Below are 20,343 nucleotides of genomic sequence, written 5' to 3'. Positions count from 1 at the left end.
ATGGCTGGTGAGCTCCTGGACAGTCTGTGGCGGTGGCACATAATGTTTCACAGGTGCTCAATTGGATTTAGGTCAGGGGAACGTGACGACCAGTCAATGGCATCAACTAGAACTGCCAACACACTCTGGCCATGAGGCCGGGCATTGTCTTGCACCAGGAGGAACCCAGGGCCCACTGCACCAGTGTAAGATCTGACAATCACTCTGAGGCTTTTATAAAGCAGTCAGGGTACCATTGGTTATGACATGGAGGTCTGTGCGATCCTCCGAGGATATGCCTCCCCAGACCATCACTGACCGACTGCCAAACTGCTCATGCTGGATGATGTTGCAGACAGCATAACATTCACCACAGCGTCTCCAGACTCTTTGACGCCTGTTTCATGTGCTCAGTGTGAAACTGCTCTCATCTGTGAAGAGAACGGGGAACCAGTCGCGGACCTGCCAATTCTGGTGTTCTCTGGCAAATGCCAATCGAGCTGCATGGTGCTGGGCTGTGAGCACAGGTCCCACTACAGCACGTTGTGTCCTCATGCCACCCTCATGGAATCTGTTTCTGACAGTTTGGTCATAAACATGCACACCAGTAGCCTGCTGGAGGTCATTTTGCAGGGCTCTGGCAGTGCTCCTCCTGTTCCTCCTTGCACAAAGGATCAGATACCGGTCCTGCTGCTGGGTTGATGCCCTTCTACAGCTCTCCTTCAGTAACAGCCAGTCTCCTGGTATCCCCTCCATGCTCTTGAGATTGTGCTGGGAAACACAGCAAATGGTCTTGTGACCACACATATGGATGTGCCATCCTGGAGGAGCTGGACTACCTGTGCAACTTGACTGGGCTGCAGGTACAGCCTCATGCAACCAGTTGTGACAAGGACACTAACAGAACTCAAAGCTAGAGAAGAATCAGTCAGGAAGGATAAGGAGAGAGCAACTGTCTGTGGCCAGCACATACAAAACCATTCCTTTTGGGGGCTGTACTGCTTTTGCTTCTCCATTGCACCTGTTGTCACTTTTATTTGCACCAAAGCAGGTTTAAGTCACAATCACTTGTGCTTCCGAAATGGACAGATTGATATCCCTGACGTTTAACTGACTTAGTGTTATACTGTGATGATTAAGTGTTCCCTTAATATTTTTGAGCAGTGTTTTAAGAAGCATATGACTGAAAATGACGTGATGTTTGGGGTTCATGATCCAGGTGACTGAATAAACTGGACTTTTGTAAGTTTGAGCTCAAAGACACAGTAAATATATAAACTTGAAACCAACTGTGAAGAACTGAAAACATAGGTGTATCAACAGTCAAATTAAGTATGTAACAAACTATTTAGCATATTAAATATAAATTTATGAACACACAGGCCTCACTTTCTTCACTGGCCTTTTTGTTAATTTTAAGATTTTTACAATATATAATTACATTATTCAGTGTTTTATGAAGTTCTAACAATGTTTTGAGCCAATTATACTGGGGGAAAATTAGGTGGCCAGATAAAACCCCTACTATTACTATTGCCATGAGGTCATCTGCATCACTGCACTGGGATTTTTATTAGGTCCAGAGGAAAGCCTGCCCCCTACAAGCCCACCAGCTTCACTTCCAGCAGCTTCTTTCTTCTTCCCTGAAAACCTCCCTTCCAAGTAAGAGCCAATCTTACACCTGTTCAGCTTCCATCATTCAGCAAAAACACAATATATGCTGATATGGCTACTAGAAAGACAAAAAACTGCCATATCTAAATTTGGGCATGGATTACAGAAATACGGGGGCAGAACAGTGGCAAGTTAAAAACAGCTAAAGGTTTCAGCAGTTACAGCAAAATGAAACTCTTAAGAAAAGAACACAATATGAAGGTACAACTTCAACTCCTCTAAAAAAAATTATTAAACATTTATCACTTGTGGTACTTGCATGGTGTCTCAATTCATAGATTCTCTCTCTCTCTCTCTCTCTCTCTCACACACACACACACACACACACACACACACACACACACACACACACACACTGCTGCAAAGTCAGCACTTGCCATTTTGAGGCAATTAAAGACCAACAACATATCTTAGTTTTATTTATGAAACACATTTCCCTCCAAAAAAGAAACTTTACAGTGCATAAGACAGCTTAGTGTGAATCAGGCCTGAACACCAGCAGTCTTCCCAGTCCATCCACACTGAAGACAGAAATGGCTTCAGAATACCTGTACATGTGGGTCACACAAAAGGCCTTAAATAATACAGAGTAGGTATGGATGTACTGTACTAGTAATGATTGCACTGTCTATACACTCAATCAAATAAAGCGTGCACACATCTATCCATCGTCCCAGTGAAAAGCTAAGACTCCTGCTGATCTAGGGACCTTTTGATATATGGAATGTCAGACTTACAAATAGTGTGTTCGACCCAAACGCAATTCAGTAAACAAAATGTCAGTGCATGATTGAGGTCAACTTGAGCTGTCCAAAATAAGAACAGTCATAACACAACAGCCATTACTTATATCACTTCTTTTCAGACTGAATAGAATCACTCTTTTATTAATCGTTTAACACCATTACAACCCCCCCCCCCCCCCCTTGGAGTGTGACTCCGGAAGTCCGGCAGGTTGCATATGCATAAAAAGTCTTAGAGCAACTTCAGTGATCAATCATCTGATAATCACTGGTGTTGTGATGAGTCTTTACACTTCAATACCATCACAAGACTCTGATTTCACCATTTCATTTTGAAAACTTTTGATACTTTGATTGTTATGTAAGCTTAAAATGTGAGAACTGGAAGAGTTCCAAAAAATGAAGGAGCAAAGGAGCAACAACATTGGACTAGAAACACAGCAGGGCCCTGACTCACCAAGCAAGAAAAAAAAAACAGAATCACACAACAAAGACTACATCCAACAGCAGGGGACAAAGAATAAGTTATAACAATGATGATAACAATTTGGTAAAGTCTTCACAGTCACCAGATCGATGGGGGGTTTTGGAGCCATGTTTGGGAAAGGGCTCTCCACCTTGCACCTTATTGACACATTTTTCTCTCAGTATTGTTTAACCTCTTGTCTTAAAACTCACATTTGCCTTATGGCTTTTGCTTAACTGATGATAATTGTTCTGATTAAATTATTTCATCATGTTCTATCTTTTATGTTTGGGATTTTATTTATTTTTAGTCTTTGTTTTTACAGTAAAGCACTTAGTAATTTTGTTTTTAAAAGTTGCTGCATAAAAAAAATACTATTGTTACTTAATGTTGGGTTCTACTTTTATTTGCCACCTATGTGTATGCACCGTGCCTGTGTCAGAGGAGATGCTTTGTCAGTGGTCTGTGTTCCTGCCGAAAAATACTGATGAGTGACAAACAAAACAAACTAATGAACCATTTTCAAACCACTATAATCGTCTCTAGATTAAATGAAACTGTTTGACAAGAAATGCAATTGCAAATGAAACTAGCAAGTATTACTTTACTTGTTGAAGGAACAACAAAAGGCACAAGTATGAAAAAAGGAAAAACTGATGACTAACCAGCCAATCAGAGATTTCAGACTGCCTCTCTATTCAACATACTGAGTTAGCTGAGCGGTCACTGATAAGGAACAATATAAGACACACAGCAAAACTCAGCACAACTCCAGGTGACACCAGCCTTTAGATCAATAAAAAGTGCTGAACTGTCACCTTGGAATATCAGTGCACCGGTCTGCTCGTCAATAAAAAACTACAATCAGACTGCTAAAACACTTAACAGTGCACCATGTCTTGAAATGTGTGTCTTAATAAGTTCATAAACTGATGGCGGGAGCTACATGTGCAGTTCATTTTAGAGCTGACGGACATGTGACTGAACTCTGAAGCCCTGCACAGAAAAGAAACGCACAGCTGCTTAATGTCACGTTTGGTAACACAAACTGATAAAGTGCTGGCAGCTAAGCTTTGTACTGTGCCACAGCACAAAATGACCAGAATGTACACTCAGTGGCCACTTTATTAGTTGCACTTGCAGACCTGCTCATTAATATAAATATCTAATCAGCCAAACGTGTGGCAGCAAGTACATGCATAAAAGCATGCAGACATGGTCAAGAGGTTCAGTTGTTGTTCAGATCAAACATCAGAATGAGGAAGAAATGTAATCCAGGGAGATGTAGTTCTGTGAGCGAAATGCTTTGCTATTCAAATAGACAGGACGGCAGACTGCTTCAAGCAGACAGGAGGGCATCAGTTTCTCACACATCCATGTTACACCAGTGGTGCAAAGGAGGACACCTTTGAATAACACATTTGGTTACACAGTGGATTCCACCCATCAGCTAAGAGGAAACTGAGTCTACAGTGTGCACAGGCTCACCACAACTGCACACTAGATGATTAGAAAAAACCTGCCTAATGTGAGGAATCTTAATTTCTGCTGTCAAAAGCAGATGGCAGTGTCAGGATTCTGTGTAAACAACATGAATCCATGGATCCATCCTTCTTTGTGTCAACACTTCAGGCTGGTGATGGTGGAGTAATGGTGTGGGGAATTTTCTCTTGGCACACATTAGGCCTCTTCTTTTCCTACTGTGCACTGTTTAAATGAAACCTTCCAAAGTATTTGCAATATGTATGTAAAGTCACAAAGTCAGCAGTAACTGTGTGACAAATTGTGACAACATGGAGCAGAATGTTCCCAGCACCTCCTTTAATATACGACATGAAGAACCGAGTCTGTTGTGGGGTCAAAGGCAGGTCCTAAAGGCAGGTACACTTATTCTATCTGATATAAGCTTACTTACTCACTGTACTATGAAATTGTCTAATATTTCTATATTTCAGCAAGTAGAAGCTGTGTAACTGCTGTTCGTCTTGTAATTACTCACTAGATTGAAAGAGAGAGATTGAAAAAAATAACTGATGACTGAAGTCCCCTTCACAGTAAAGCACAGTGGTTGTTGTAAGACATTTTGTCAGGATGGTACTGAAGTGTTAAACTGTTAAATATACATATTGTATCAAAGTCAAAACTGACAACACATATAAAAGTGTGAACCTCAGTGAGACCACAGTGATAGTACACTTCTCTCTGCTGTTCTAACAGATTTTATGCATACAGTACTATACAGAAAAACAGCAAACGCTGGAGTTTGGAATTTGGCAGCGGGGGTCAGAGAGCTTGCTGTGTGCTTCAGTCGTTGATCAGAGCCAGGATCATGCTGGGCAAATGGGGTGGGAAAGATACGTGTTAGTATAGAACCGACAGAGCAAAAAGCTACCACTATTACAGTGTGAGTGTAAGCTGATGTAAAGGACCTTGGACGTGTCACTAAATGTCAGTGTGTCTGTAAAAGCTGTTGTTCTCACCTGTACAAATAAATGAAGAAGCAGAGCAGGTGGTATCCCAGTTTAATCATTGCCTCCTTCATGTGCGACTTTAGTTGACCTCGGTTGTGGATCTCAGTGGGGTCAAACACACCCATGTTTCCCATCGGCACCTTCACGTACCTGTATAGACAAGAGGGACAAGACAGATTAAAGCCCACAGCTTCACTGCACCATGGACAATAAGACATGAAATCTGCTAAATCATATAACATTGAGTGTGTGCTCAACCCAAGAGCAATTCAATAAACGAAACAGCAGTGCATGATTGAGGTCAAATTCAGTTGTCCAAAAAGGGTTCTGCACAGCTTCTTAGCTGTTCCTAGGCCACCCACCCAGAGCCTGATTCTGCCTGAGGTTTTTGCCTGTTAAAATAAATTTTTTCCTTGCCACTGTTGCGAAGTGCTTTCTCGTGAGGGAATTGTTGGGTCTCTGTAGATAAAGACTATGGTCTGTACCAGCTCTATACAGAAAGTGTTCTGAGACAACTTCTGTTGTGATTCGGTGCTATATCAGTAAAATCAATTGAACTGAATTGTTCTTGCCAACAGACTACATGTGTGTGATATGGATTAAATCTTCACAGTGTGTGTAATTTTAAACTGCAGTATCAATATATAACATGATGTTGTATATTTAACCAGATTGTAATGTCTGTCTTTTGGCTAATTAAGTGAATGAAATGCCTGGAAAATCTAATATCACAATAAGGAAGTCCTGCTCATTGATTTGCAACATTGCTTTTAATGGTCTAATTGACCCAAAGACAGCACAGAAATAGCTTTCGCTTTCTAAACCATACAGCATAGCATATACTGTCATATAGCCCAACCCTACAGAAAAGCAGCCAGTACAGGAAACAGCAGCAGCAGTAGTATGAGCATACGAGGACTGTGAAAACTGGCCAAAAATGACATAAGATTATTCCTTCTAAAAAGCAACACATAGGTTTGAACCATTTAAATATCTGTTTTTGTGCATCCTGTCCATACGAGGAAAAAATAATACGAGAGACATATTACTTGTATGTAATTTCAGCATGAACATGCCTTTTAAAAGATCTGCACACCTATAAATTTACAAAATAAACAAATAAAATAATGTCCTATACCGTGTTGTGTTTTGTGTGAGTGACGAATGAAACCAACAATTTTTTAAGTTTGAGTAAAGCCAGTATTGAGCAAGAGTGCTGCAGCTGGTAGCCATGAACGGGCTGCAATGTAAGTGTAATTTGTCACTGTCAATTTGCATCCACTAAAGGTGTTTGGTTTTGCCACTGACTCACTCAGATTGTTATTCCAAGTGTCTGACATTTGGGAAAGAATCCCTCCAGCGCCAAACATTTTTGTTAAAGAGTAATAATCCTTTTTGACCAGAAACAGCAGTTTAATTTTCACAATCCAATATGTTTTCTTTAGGAATATTTTTAGAATATTCGTTGACAGCCCAAGAGCATACCTATAAATGTTCCAGGCTGCTACAGGCAGGTTGAGGAGGAAGATGAACCAGCGCATGGAGACCAACATCAGCATAGTAGAGAGACACTGGCCCACCATCTCTGGAATTACCCACTGGAAATACAAAATATCAAACATCAAAACTCAGAAATCATAGAAATCATTTTAGTAATACACCTACATCTATAGCATTTACAAAAACAACACAAATAAAAGCAAAATCTCGGGTATATTTATGCAACTGTCCTCTGACAGTGAGAACGCAGACTAACATGACTTACTTTGTTCAGCTTGGAGCAGCAGGCTCTAGCATTGATGTAGTCACATTCTAGATCTGACAGGGTGATGATCTGAGCTTTTAGTTAAGGTGCCACAAACTGGTGAGCATCTTGCACATGTTAGTTACAGAAAATTTAATTTTTTTTAAGCAGTTACATCAGCATCTTCATTCCTGTCTTCTATCTACTCTATTCAACTGGACTTTGCTTAGAAGAAAAACTCAACCTAACTTGCACCCTCTTGGACTTCACACATGGATTCCAAACAGATTTCTGGCAACCTTTTAGAACTAGCTGTACCCAACTAACAGTGACACCCAAGAGAAAATTCCACAAAAGGATGTATATCGGACAAATGTTGACCACGGTTTGTTGACAGGGGTCACCCTTGGGCAACATCACGCATTTTGGTGTACAAGGATGTGTCTCTGTTGCTGGGGTGGGAAGATGGAAGAATCCTCTGTCCCTCTACAAAAACTGTTGGAAGCTGCTACTGCTGTTTTACACAAGACAACTGAATCTAATTCATTACACCTGTGTGATTACTAGTTTTGGACATTTATTTTACCCCATCTGATGGTTTACTGCACACTAAAAGTTTTCTTCATCATGCCATAAACACGAAGGAAACTCCATTTAATAATTTACCACAACAGCTGCATATTATTTACAAGGTTTTTAACTAAATTTAATCTGAGATAGTGGCATATTGGTTTGGAATTGGTTGGAATAACCTGTGACGTATCGTTGTGTGAACAACTTAAAAAAAATCATCAGTAATGTAGATACATTTGCTGACCCTCAGGGCAACATTGAATAGTCACACATTTAGCGTAGAAGTGGCAGTACCGGTAACAAGAGAAGTGGCAAGCTAAAGATAACGGTTTTTTTTGTTTGTTTTTTTTTATCTTCGTCTATGGTTATGCTGATTTAAAACTATCCATGTAACCTTCAATTTTGTTTTTATGTTCCTGCGATATCATACCGTTACTATGCGGTTAAGACAAGGTTCCACTTAACTTACGTTAGCATTTGTTCACGTTAGCATGTGACCGACACTAGTAAGGTGGCTAACTGGTTAGCTACTTAGCGTTAATGTAATATACTGCCATAAACAACGGAGTTCGAAAGACCTTTCGGTCAGCTAGCCGGTCGGATGACTAAGATCGATGCCCGCCAGAAAACACTGCTGAAAAGGATACAAAGTAGACCGAGAGGAAAATCAGTGCACAACAGTCCACAAGTGACAGAATGAACACAGCCGCTTCCATCTTTCTACTTCCGTTAGTGACTTGTTTTCATTTCCGGACCGTTCTCGAGCCTATGCGGCCTGAGACACTGACAGTTATTTTATTGCAGTACTGCCTCCTAGTGAACTGGAGTGGAGCTTATGAGAGCACAGCCAGAGCAGCTGGGCAGAATAAGTAACACAGCTCACAAAATGACTTGGAGAGGACAAAATATGAAAACTTTAAAAGGAGCCATATGTAAGACTTTTAAATTGTTATAATTCAGATGGGCAAATGTGAGGAGATTATAATTTGCAGGTTTCAAGAAAACATCTTGATTCAATTCATTATTTTCACTAATATCAGTCATTTGTTTTATTGTACCAAACAGTACTCTCTACTACTGTGTGATTATAATTATCTGGTAAATATGATGTAGCGTCTGTCCTCATTAAGATATTATGTAATATCAAAAAGTTCAAATTGCATAGCTGGTACCAACAGTTTAGTATAAGCAGTACTCCATAACTTCCTAATTGATAGAAGTACTATAAAATAAAGTGTTATTCAGTACACAAAGAATCTGTTCATGCAATTTGTTTCCACCTGGTGAAAGGTGAGGTGTCCCACAATCATATTTTCAAACAAGTCGAAAAATGCTTACGCACAATATAAGCTGTTTTTGCAGAGCAGTGACTCACACTGCTGTCACTCATAAAAAGTGGGCAGGGCTGCAGGGGAGAATATGAGAACAGTAAAGTGTGAAAGAGGAAGGAAAAGGGAATTTTCTTTTAGTCAAGTGAAGATGCTTAAAAGGGGTAGTATCGCTCTGCTGGAGGTGAGAACAGCAGAGGCCAGTGAGAGAAGAAAGAAAGGGAAAGGGAGCTTACAAATCAAAGACAGAGGGACAACACAGAAGACATTATTATGGCCTGGGTTTCTCTTCTAATCTATCTGCTCACCTTACTTTTCTTTATTATTCTGGAAATTGGACATGCCACTGAAAAGACCACCAGAGTTCTGGACGCTACAGCCCCAGGAGACATAATCATTGGAGGAATCTTTCCCATTCATGAAGACGTAGACAGAGAGAAGAACTCCTTTGCACCCCACCTAAAGCCATGTATCAGGTGAGTTCAACCAAATTTAATGGTTGTTTTTTGTTTGTTTTGTTCACTTTCAGTCTGTATTTATCTACTCTGACTCTTAAGATGCAATTAACCAAACCTCCAAAATTTCTCCATTAAATGTTAAGAACTTTAAGATGTCCCATGAGTAACTAGGAGACAAAATAACACGGTATTCAATATTCTTTAGAGGTGGAAGAGGTCATCAGAGTCCAATTTAAAAATACTTCATAACAAGAAAAGTCCCACATTCCAAAATCTACAAAAGTAAAAGTACACTATAAAACTAATACAATTGTATGCTGTGACTGTTATATTATTGTACAACCCTGTTTCCAAAACAAAAACAATGAAATTTCTCAGGTTCAACATTTGATATGATGTCTTTGTGCTATTTTCAATCACATATGGGATTTCAGCATTTTGCAAACCATCACATTATGTTTGTCCCACCGTTTTTGGAAACAGGGTTGTACATATTAATGTTGATATCCACAGCATGAATAGCATGAAGTTAACAAAGTGCTACATACAGTACACACATTAATAAATGATACAATGTACATACCACTGGGGACACAAATACAGAAATAAAGCATTCAATCAATTTAATCAATTATCCTTATAATGTATAGGTTATTTTTCATAGTGAAGATATGTTTGTTAAATTATGATCTGCATAGAAACTAGCAACTATTAATATCAGTTAAATTTAGCAGAGTGAAAAGTACAGTATTTCCCTCAATAATGTATTGAGCAAAAATAATGTAATAAATAAGAACAGGATAATACAGCCTAAATTAGAAATATTCAGCTAACATTACACTTAAGTGCAACACTTCAGGTAATCTAATTACCTAGTTACAATTAGTTACAATTAAATAGTTACACTCCTCAACTGATGTTGTTCTGTTCAAGATGTCATTTTGTTTTAAAAATAGTGGGGACACAAAATTTCCTCCTTGGATCAAAGTATATAGGTTTTACAAATTATGATGAAAACTCACAAAGGGACTGGATGGGGACAAAATTTTAGATGAGTTCAGCTTTGATCTGGTATTTAGAGGTTTGAAGTAAAAGAAAGAGCTTGACTTGAAATGATTTTTATTAGTAACTGATTTTCATTAGAAAGTCATATCAGACTTGAAATTAAAATAGTAGTTCACTATCTATCTATGTCTATGTCTATGTCATCTATGTCTATCACATATGTCATGTGTTTATTATTTGTTGATGACACTGTACTGCTCACACAGGTTTCAAGACAGAGGTCTGGTGAGGGCATTGTCTATGATCAATGCCATAGAGATCGTGAATAAATCCCCTCCGCTGGCTGATGCCAACATTACTCTGGGCTACTGGATCGTGGACTCCTGCTCTGATGTCAGCACAGCTCTGAGAGTTACAGCACAATTGACCCAGCAGGCCAACTGCCACAGAAGAAACAACACCTCTATCTGTGGCCAGCCAGTCATGGCTTTTATAGGGGCCTCTTACTCTGAAATATCTATCGCCATTGCCAGGCAACTGACTCTCAAGATGATTCCTCAAGTAAGTTATGAGAAATAGGAAAATGCTGTTGACTCAGGGAGCAGGTAGGAGTCCTGTGGCAGGAATGATGGGCGTAGTGTTGACCGTTACAGGGAACTGAAGCAGCAGAACAGGTTTGCATTGGCAGTTGATAAACAGCACCTGGACCTTTTATCATCAAAAATTGTCTGCTGATGCATGACTAACTGTGTAATTGAATTACACAGACTAGGACAATTTTAAGGTGAGGTACCACAACATAAACATAAACAGCTGCATCCTCTCTGACTGGAATTTTAGTGACTGCAGAAGGAAATACCTCTTGTATTTTGACTTTAATGTCTTGTTGGCACTGTGTATGTGTGTAAAATTTTTCATACGAGATACTATCTCGAGCGCACGAGATATGTTTCTGGAGCGCACGTGATACGTCGTCATGGTGACAAGAAACGTTTTTTTCTGCTTGTTTTCCTTTTTTTTTGTCGTTCTTTCTATTTTTCCCCCCATGTCCCTGTAGGGGCTCTGTAAATTATCCATATAAGCAATTCTAAAACAATTATCACTAAGAGACACAGACAGGAAAACTTCTCTCTGGTTCGTGATAAAATTATCAGGGCAACTGCCATGATACATTGTGGTATAAGAAAAACAGTCAGAGTAAGCACAAACAATCCACAATTTGTTACAGGAAAGGAGAGGTCAAATATGTCATAAGCAGGAACACACATGTAACTAATAACCTTAATGAAGACTGCATTCCACTTAAGTGTCCCATTTTCAGTGCTATGGTATTGTGACTGTTTGCATGGTGATATGTTTTTTTGGGGGGGGACATTTCAGTGGAAAGGAATCCTTATGCTGGGATCAGACTAAGCAAATCTAGCCCGACTTTGACGCAATTTTGAGGTGAGGTGAGGTGCCCGCACAGAGCTAGGATACAATAAGAAGACAATACCCACCCCAGCAACAACCTGTTCACCATGCTACCATCTGGCAAGTGATACAAAAGTATGTGCTACTGTACCACCAGATTACAGGGCAGCTTCTTTCCTCAGGCTGTGTGACTCCTCAATTCATCCTACGCATTCCACCATAAATAAATGACATTGTACATATGTATGTACTGTACATGCTCTCTGGATATATGCATCTATAGGTATATGTCTATATAAGAAGGCTATATGTATACATGTTACTGTATATATCTGAATTAATAATTATTTTATTCAATTCAAGTTTAAATATTTGTATCTCATGTATGTGTGTAGCAAGAAGGAGCTACACATCACATTTAATTGTGCAACCCTGTGTTGTAAAATGCTATATAAATGAACACTGATCTTTGAAACCTTGACCTTGATTGTTGGCATCTTCACCCCCAGGCCAGCAGGTCCCCATAGTTTCATGATTTTTATGCAGTTGGACATATAACGGGAAATTATTCTTCTCCAAAATGAAGTATTACAACTAAGTTCAGGAACAAGACCATGCCTCAAACACACCCTAATTATGCACCAGGGTATTTAAGCGCTCCTGATTCATTCATCTCCCTTTCCACTCGTTTTTCTGCACCGTCTCGTTTCCGCAATCCAACGCCGCCAGCAAATCTGGCTGCACTCAGAAATCCACTTCGCTCACACGATCTCAGCTCACAACCCCTACAATTCCGCTTGCTATTGAAGCATCTCTTGTCGTTCATTGACTTCTCATCTATAAACACAAACGCTACATTCATGTTGACACTTGCACCATACTACTCCATATTCTAGGGTACTGTGCTACAGTACAAAACACTGTACTTCTATACCTTTCAGATTCCGTTGGCAACATTATTTTATACTCCCCTTTCGTACATGCACGTAGCTGATATTTTATTTCATATCTCGCATATTGTTGCGATATCACCACCTCCAATCTAAACTACCAACCATCCCGGCACGCACCCATCTTGGATATTTCCATCCAACCTCTCTCATCTTCCACCTCAAATGCAGTAAGACCAGTCAGTCTGGTCCATCTCAACCCATCCACTCCTTCCGATTAAATTCATTTCGAAGTCCATACGAACCCATCCGCAATTAGGTAAGCTTAAGACTGGGCAATCGAGCTTTGCCCCAAGATCTTTCATTGATCCCAGACACGGGCTACGCAGCCACACGCTTCTGGATTCACTATCACTTCTGCCAAATCTTATCAGGAATCCTGAATTCAATCTGCTCTACACAGGTCACTCATTGCGCATCCAAGCAGCTTATCGTTTCCCAGCAGGGTTTTCCAAACATATCATAAACATTCTCGGCCTTTGGTCTTCACCGTCATATCTTGTGTATATCTGAAACAATCTGAGAGACATCAGAAACATCCATGCGCAGCTGTCATCTGGAGGTTCTTTTGAGGCTTAACTGAAACCCAAGAACATCTGAAGAGACAGCTGCCCCACCCTGGGTGTCTGCCTTCCCCGATTTCCTCTCGTCACCAGTCCCGTGACCCATGAAATCAGCCAACATCAAACATCGCACCCTGTTCATCCAAGAGTCTACCATCCATTCCTTCATTACCTCGTTCTTTCCCCATTTCCCTTATGTCTTCTTTAACCTCACCCCTTCATCCCTCATCCCTTCATCCCTCAACCCTCATCTCTTCATCCCTCCACCCTCATTCTTTCATCCTTCCTTTCATCATACCCGCTCTCCTTCATCCCAAGACATATTAAATGATTGTAAATTTGTATCTCTGTGGCGTGGTCTTTGTTAGTGAAAATAACATTATTGCTTTCCTTTTCTCCAGATCAGTTATTCATCAACTGCTGTCATTCTGAGTGATAAGAGCCGCTTCCCTGCCTTCATGAGGACCATTCCTAATGACAAGCATCAGACAGCAGCCATGGTCAGTCTTCTCATCACCTATGGCTGGAACTGGGTGGGAATAGTTACCACAGACGGAAATTATGGCCAATCTGCTCTCGACCACTTTGTGTCCCAGGCTTCTGAAAATGGGATCTGTGTGGCCTTCAAATCAGTCCTACCTCAGTCTGTAACCAGTCAAGATGTCTTCTCTGCTATCGCAGAGACTGCCGAAACCATCTACAAGAATCCCAAGGTACAGGTGATTGTGTCATTTGCCAAGCCGACACACATGATGTTCCTTTACCAGGAGCTTAAGAATCAGATGCTGAAAGCAGGACAGAACATAAAGTCAATGAGAAGAGTATGGGTGGCCAGTGACAGCTGGTCCTCCTCCAGCTCTGTGAAAGGTAACTTAACTCTGGAGGACATAGGACACATTGTGGGCTTTACTTTCAAAAGTGGAGACCTGTCATCATTCAATGAGTACCTGAGCAGGCTGGAAGCAGCTGGACATGACTACACAGGGAATAACTCCTTCATGCTGGAGTTCTACACTCAGCTAAATGCTAATAAAAGTTCTGGAGACACAGAGCTGGTGTCTAAAGCTGTGAACACCCTCAGAGAACACATCCATGCCGATACTGTCTTCAGTGTTGAGATGGCTGTGAATGCCATCGCTCAGGCTGTGGCTTCTATCTGCAGGAGCAGAGACTGCAAAACCCCAGGCACAGTGGAACCCTGGGAGGTAATGACATACATACAAGTGTGTGTTTGCGTGTGTGTATGTGCTTGTGTTACATTTGAAAGGTCCTCAATGTTAGGGTACAAATAAAGATTTAGGGTTACAGGCAGCTAGGATTAGGGGTAAGGTTACATTCAGATAACAGCTAAGGTAAGGTTTCGCTGTTTAGTTTAATCACATTAAATATGATACCTTGGGATACTTACCATGACTTACTTACCATAGGCTGAGACAATTGGCAGCCTCTTTTTCATATGTGTGGAACTGTTGGAACAAATGTTTTTCTATATTAAGACAACATTTTCCAAAAACCCGTTGCTACTATGCTCTCTCCAAATATTGTATAAATGTCCTTCCCAGATGTGAAAAGTTGTGGATTTGGACAGCCACTTTCTGTGGACTTATGATACAGCACAACTGCACCACATTTATTTTTCAAGACACTTGTTTTGTTATTTTTAATGTGAAAGTTTATTGGTATAATGAGATTTGTTTTAACACAGACAGAATATGCATGACAAAATTGATTACTTTGTTTTACATACATATAAAAATAGAAATTGAAAGAAATAAATATTTGAAGCATTTTAGAGCCATTAGCAGAATGGCTTTTCAACCCAATCAACACATACTTCTGAAAAACCTACTCAAAGTGCATAAAGTTGATTTTCAAAGAAAGAGACCCAGTCCCAAAGGTTGCAGTCTGAAAGGATAAGTACCCCAGACCCTGAAACTGAACAGGCACACAGTAAAGACAAAAGAGTATGTCCCTGCACATAGAGTGATGTAATATACTTATCTAAGGTACTGACTTGATAAATGAAATGTATCATGTCCTGTAGGTGCTGAGAGCTTTGTGGATGCAGGAGTTTAAACTTAGAGAAAAGAGGTATAAATTTGACAGCAGAGGAGACATAAACATGGGCTATGATGTGACAATGTGGAGGTCTGATGGAGGGAACATCCATGTCCATGATGTTGTAGCTGAGTATCACCCACACAACAACAACTTCACCCATACCAACTACAACACCACCCAACATCTGCAGGACCTGAAGGTGAGCCTAAAGCTAAAAATACAGTACAGAATATAGTAAAAATACAATACATTTAATTTTAAAAATACAAGAAAATGAATGGTCTATAATCATGATGTCTTCTTGTTTTCTTCAGCACATCATCTCGAAATGCTCCAATAGCTGCATCCCTGGAGAGTTCAAGAAAACAGCTGAGGGTCAACACACTTGTTGTTATGAGTGCATCAAGTGTACTGAGAACTACTACACTAATAACACAGGCAAGACCCCTCCATACCCACACTGGATGTTACTGGATACATTTATATGCACAATGGCTAATAGTCATGTGAGTCTGGCTCAGCTAATTTGCTGACATGACACCATTTTCACATTACATTAAGTTATGTTTCAGGTGATCATATAAACCCTATTTGTGCTTCCATGCACAGAAACCCAGGTGGGACCCCGCTCAAGGTGCATTGATGAAGCACTGTGTTTCCGTCACAATCTGAAATAAATGGTTGGTCCTCTGCACGTGAAAAGGCAACAATACAGTCACAGTGCTGTTCTATGTAGTCTAGTCTAAATTGCTTGACATCCGAATGAATGTTGCAAAGGAGACAAGAAAAGCGGACAGTCTGAGGCGTGTTTCTTGGTTGATTAATCCTGTCTTAGCACGTAGCTACATTGAACCAAATAATCATAAAGTTAAGTTTTTCTTCTCTTGTTCACTCATTGGCTCTATTGATTGCCCCTCTCTAGCTTGCTCACTCTCCCATTTGCACACACTTCATCTCTTCATCTCACCCTGTCTCAGCTTTCCTCATCCACACAGCTGCCAGGATCTGTAGGACTGAACATATCGCTGAATGTATCTGGGTATGCAGACAACCGATGTAGTATAATCAGAACCTTTGGCGTGCACACTGTCCACATTCAAATCCTGAGAATATCAGTGCTGTAGCCGTCTCGAGGCTGTGTTGTGTTGTGAAGCAGCATTATACTGTACATCAGGTTAGTTCCTTGGCTGTTAGAGAATGGTACCCCCAGAGCAAGGACTCTGAGGCCTCTTGATGAGAAAAAAAACGTCCTCAAGACTAATAACACTCCATGTAATATCATCAACAAGCTTGCTCGCTCAATTCCAAATACAATGACCCGCTCTATACACATATGGGCCATATCAGACAGTACACAGATGTACTAAGGAGATGGCAGGGTAAAGTCCGACTGATGTCCAGCGTGTGTTAAAGGGACTTGTTAGGCTTTACACCTAGTAAATTTGTTAGGACCTAAAGATGCAGACCAGAGACAGAGATGTAAGAACAATTTATTGTAAACACAAGGGGTGTAACAAAAAGGCACTCATAAGGAGTGGGAGAAAAAACTAAAGGAGCTCCAACGAAGCAGGAGGGCAAGACCAGCACAGCTGCTACAAAAAGAGAAGAGCGTGCACTCAGACACAGAAACATGGACCAGACCTCCTGCAGCAGCACCGCACCTGCACCGCTGGCGCTCGTGTCCACCTCCATCTTGAAGGGGCGCTTAAAGTTAGGAGCAGCCAGAACAGGTGTGCTACAGAGGATGGCTTTGGCTGCCTGGAAGGCTTTTATGCAGCCAGGGGACCATTTGAATGGGTAGGAGGTACTGGTTATACTAGTAAGTGGAGCCACAACATCAGAGAAATTCCTATAGAACCCGTGATAATAGCCAGCCATCCCTAAAAAATGGCAAAGCTCACACCGTGTCTGAGGCATAGGGAAGTCGAGGATGGCCTGGACTTTATCAGCGAGGGCCTGCACCTGACCCTGACCTACCTGCCTAAATAGGTCACAGTGGCACGACCAAACTTACATTTGGCCAGGTTTAAGGTGAGGGAAGCCTCCTTCAACCTACCAAAAATTGTACTCAGTGTTTTGATGTGCTCAGACCATGTGTCAGAATATGCTTCAATGTCATCTAGGTAAACCTCACAGCTCTTAACACCACCTAGGACTTTGTGCATCAGGCGCTGGAAAGTGGCCGGTGCATTCCTGAGACCAGAAGACATCACAGTGTATTGTAGGAAACTATCTGGAGTCACGAAGGCAGAGATCTCTGAAGCAAAGGGACTTGTCAATAACCCTTTAACAGGTCAAGCTTTGTAACGAATTTAGCAGCACCAACTTTGTCCACACAATCCTCCATTCGGAGCAGAGGATAAGAGACAGCCTTTGTCACATTATTGACTTTTCTAAAATCAGTACAGAAACAAGGAGTTTTGTCTACTTTTGGGACCAGAAGGCAAGGAGAAGGTAATGCGATACGAGCAAGAACACCACCAGGGATTCAGGACAATTCGGCAACAGGGAGGATAGAGATCTCTCCTTTTATTCTGTGCCTACTCAGGATCATGAACACCTAAGGAGGTGGGGTTGACTGGGTGCAGGTGAACACCCAGCTAAACAGACAGAGGGAGATCAGACAGGCAACAGTAACAAAAAAGGAAACACAATGGAAAACAAAACACAGGTCTGTAGGATCATAACAGGACTGAGTCATAATTGAACAACCAGATTGCGCTTGAGTCAAATCTTTGCGAGCCTGCATGTGATGTGTGCATGTATTTTATTCTGTACCTGTGCTTGTGCTCCTTCATTTCTGCAGATATGGACCAATGTCTGAGCTGTGACACAAACACAGAGTGGTCTCCTGAGGGCAGCTCCACCTGCAACCCCAAAGCCCTGCTATTCTTCTCCTGGAGGGATGGTTTTGCTGTAGTGCTCCTGTCGTTTTCTGCCCTGGGTATCCTCCTGGCTCTCCTAGTGTCAGCTCTGTTTCTACATCAGCGTGACACTCCTGTAGTGAAGGCTGCTGGAGGGCCACTGAGCCAGACCATCCTGTTCTCTCTGACCATCAGTTACATCAGTGCCATGCTGTTTGTTGGCCAGCCCAACAGTTTCCAGTGTAAGGCTCGACAGGTGCTCTTTGGCATAAGCTTCACTCTGTGTGTCTCTTGTATCCTGGTAAAGACCCTGCAGATCCTACTAGCCTTTCAGTTTGACCCTGAGCTGCAGGGGGTTCTCCGGAGACTCTACCAGCCTTATGCCATCATCAGCATCTGTGTGGCCTTACAGATAACTACCTGCATCTGCTGGCTGGTCCTCAAAAGCCCATTTAATCACATCATTAGGTATCCAACCTCTCTGCTAGTGGACTGTCATGAGGGCTCATATTTGGCCTTTGGGGTGATGCTAGGATACATTGCTGTCCTAGCTTTTGGGTGTTTCATCTGCGCGTTCAAAGGGCGCAAACTGCCACAGCAGTACAATGAGGCAAAATTCATCACCTTCAGTATGCTACTCTACCTCATTTCCTGGCTACTCTTTGTTCCTGTTTATGTCACCACTTCAGGAGTGTACCTGCCGGCTGTGGAGATGGTGGTCATTCTCATCTCCAATTATGGCATCCTTAGCTGTCATTTCTTCCCAAAGTGCTATATAATCCTTTTTAAGAAGGACCAAAACACCAAGAGTGCTTTCAGGAAGAATCTATATGATTATTCCAGCAAAACCACTGATTCTGTCTCTGTGTCTGGGAGTACAGTGTCAGAGAGAGAGTTCAGTGCTCAAAACTTCATCATCAGTCCCTCATCGCTCTCTGTGCCTGCAGCCAATCCTCTCAAACCTGCTGTGGTGACAAACTGCAGAGATAAAACCAGCTGCACAGGTTTGCACAGAGGCTCAATCACACGACACTGCCTCAGAAGGAGCACCAGCATTTAAACTTTTTTTTTTTTTTTTTTTTTAACTTTTTTCACAAACATTATTACTATTAGAATAAGAAATCATTTATAACTGTATATTTTGCAACTTTATTATACATTATAGATTTCACAAGATCTCTGTCTCCATTTCTATGTTTTCAGAAGTAAGAAGTCAGCATTTTCTGCTAATTTTCCATTTGCCTTTATGACAATATATCCTGGATATCTTAAAGAAAACAAGCCCAAGTGTACTTACTCCAGGAAGTCATGCCAACTTTATACAGAAACCAAAGTAGCAGAATTGTGATTGTGTAAATGGTGTATTTCAGCAAGTCAGATGTAAGGTCACTTCCAGTGGCTTTGACTCAGATGTCTGAGAGACTCCCATCATTATGAAAATAACTGCTAAAAATGATGCCATGAAGCTTATGACAAATTCTTCTTCATTATCATCATCATCAGGACATGATTCAAGTTAAAATGTAAAAGTCTCTGGCAATACCATATTCATATTAGAAACTTGGACATTTGTGTTGAGCATACAAAAACATAAAAGAGGCGGAACATGTAACATATAGGATAAATATGGGTGAACATCATCAGAGTATAAAACACAGCTCACTAGTGGAAAAAAAACCCATTTTTTATTTTTTTGATTTAAATGCTATTTGTACTTGGAATAATAGAACACACATCCCATAGGTTAAGGTCTCATAGTGAGGGAATAAAGGATGGTGGTTTCATCTCATGTTCTGACAGTATACACTCGTACACATAAAACACCAGCTAGTTAAACTTAAGACATTTTGTTTGGTGTTTCTTAAGGTGGCTTATGCTAGCTAATTTTACAAAACTTTAGATACATATTGCTGTATAGACAGTACTTAGTCAGCTCATTGATTTTATGTCTCCTCTCTACTTGTGGTACTCATACACTAATTTTAGCATGAAACATAATCCTGTAATTGTCATTTATGGCCACAGTGGCCGTTATACAGTAAAAGTTATAG

The 20,343-nt window shown here is 40.9% G+C and overlaps 2 protein-coding genes across 2 annotated transcripts; one reads left to right on the top strand and one right to left on the bottom strand.

Moving 5' to 3' along the window:
- Nucleotides 1-2,015: 2,015 nt before the first annotated feature.
- On the bottom strand, nt 2,016-8,384 carry cnih4 (cornichon family member 4). Its single transcript, XM_076737977.1, has 5 exons — nt 8,298-8,384; nt 7,099-7,167; nt 6,819-6,931; nt 5,343-5,483; nt 2,016-5,194 (listed from the first exon to the last, which is right to left on the bottom strand). Exons 1-5 carry the CDS (start codon nt 8,364-8,366, stop codon nt 5,167-5,169), a joined length of 420 nt encoding a protein of 139 aa, XP_076594092.1. The 5' UTR covers nt 8,367-8,384; the 3' UTR covers nt 2,016-5,166.
- An 867-nt stretch (nt 8,385-9,251) lies between these two features.
- gprc6a (G protein-coupled receptor, class C, group 6, member A) lies at nt 9,252-19,352 on the top strand. The gene is made up of 6 exons (XM_076738226.1): nt 9,252-9,454; nt 10,708-11,002; nt 13,769-14,572; nt 15,412-15,627; nt 15,743-15,866; nt 18,235-19,352. Exons 1-6 carry the CDS (start codon nt 9,252-9,254, stop codon nt 19,350-19,352), a joined length of 2,760 nt encoding a protein of 919 aa, XP_076594341.1.
- The last annotated feature ends 991 nt before the right edge of the window (nt 19,353-20,343 follow it).

This window comes from Chaetodon auriga, chromosome 8, assembly GCF_051107435.1.
Source record: "Chaetodon auriga isolate fChaAug3 chromosome 8, fChaAug3.hap1, whole genome shotgun sequence".
In the NCBI taxonomy this organism is placed as follows: Eukaryota; Metazoa; Chordata; class Actinopteri; order Chaetodontiformes; family Chaetodontidae; genus Chaetodon; species Chaetodon auriga.
This window is presented reverse-complemented; position numbering and strand designations above follow the sequence as displayed.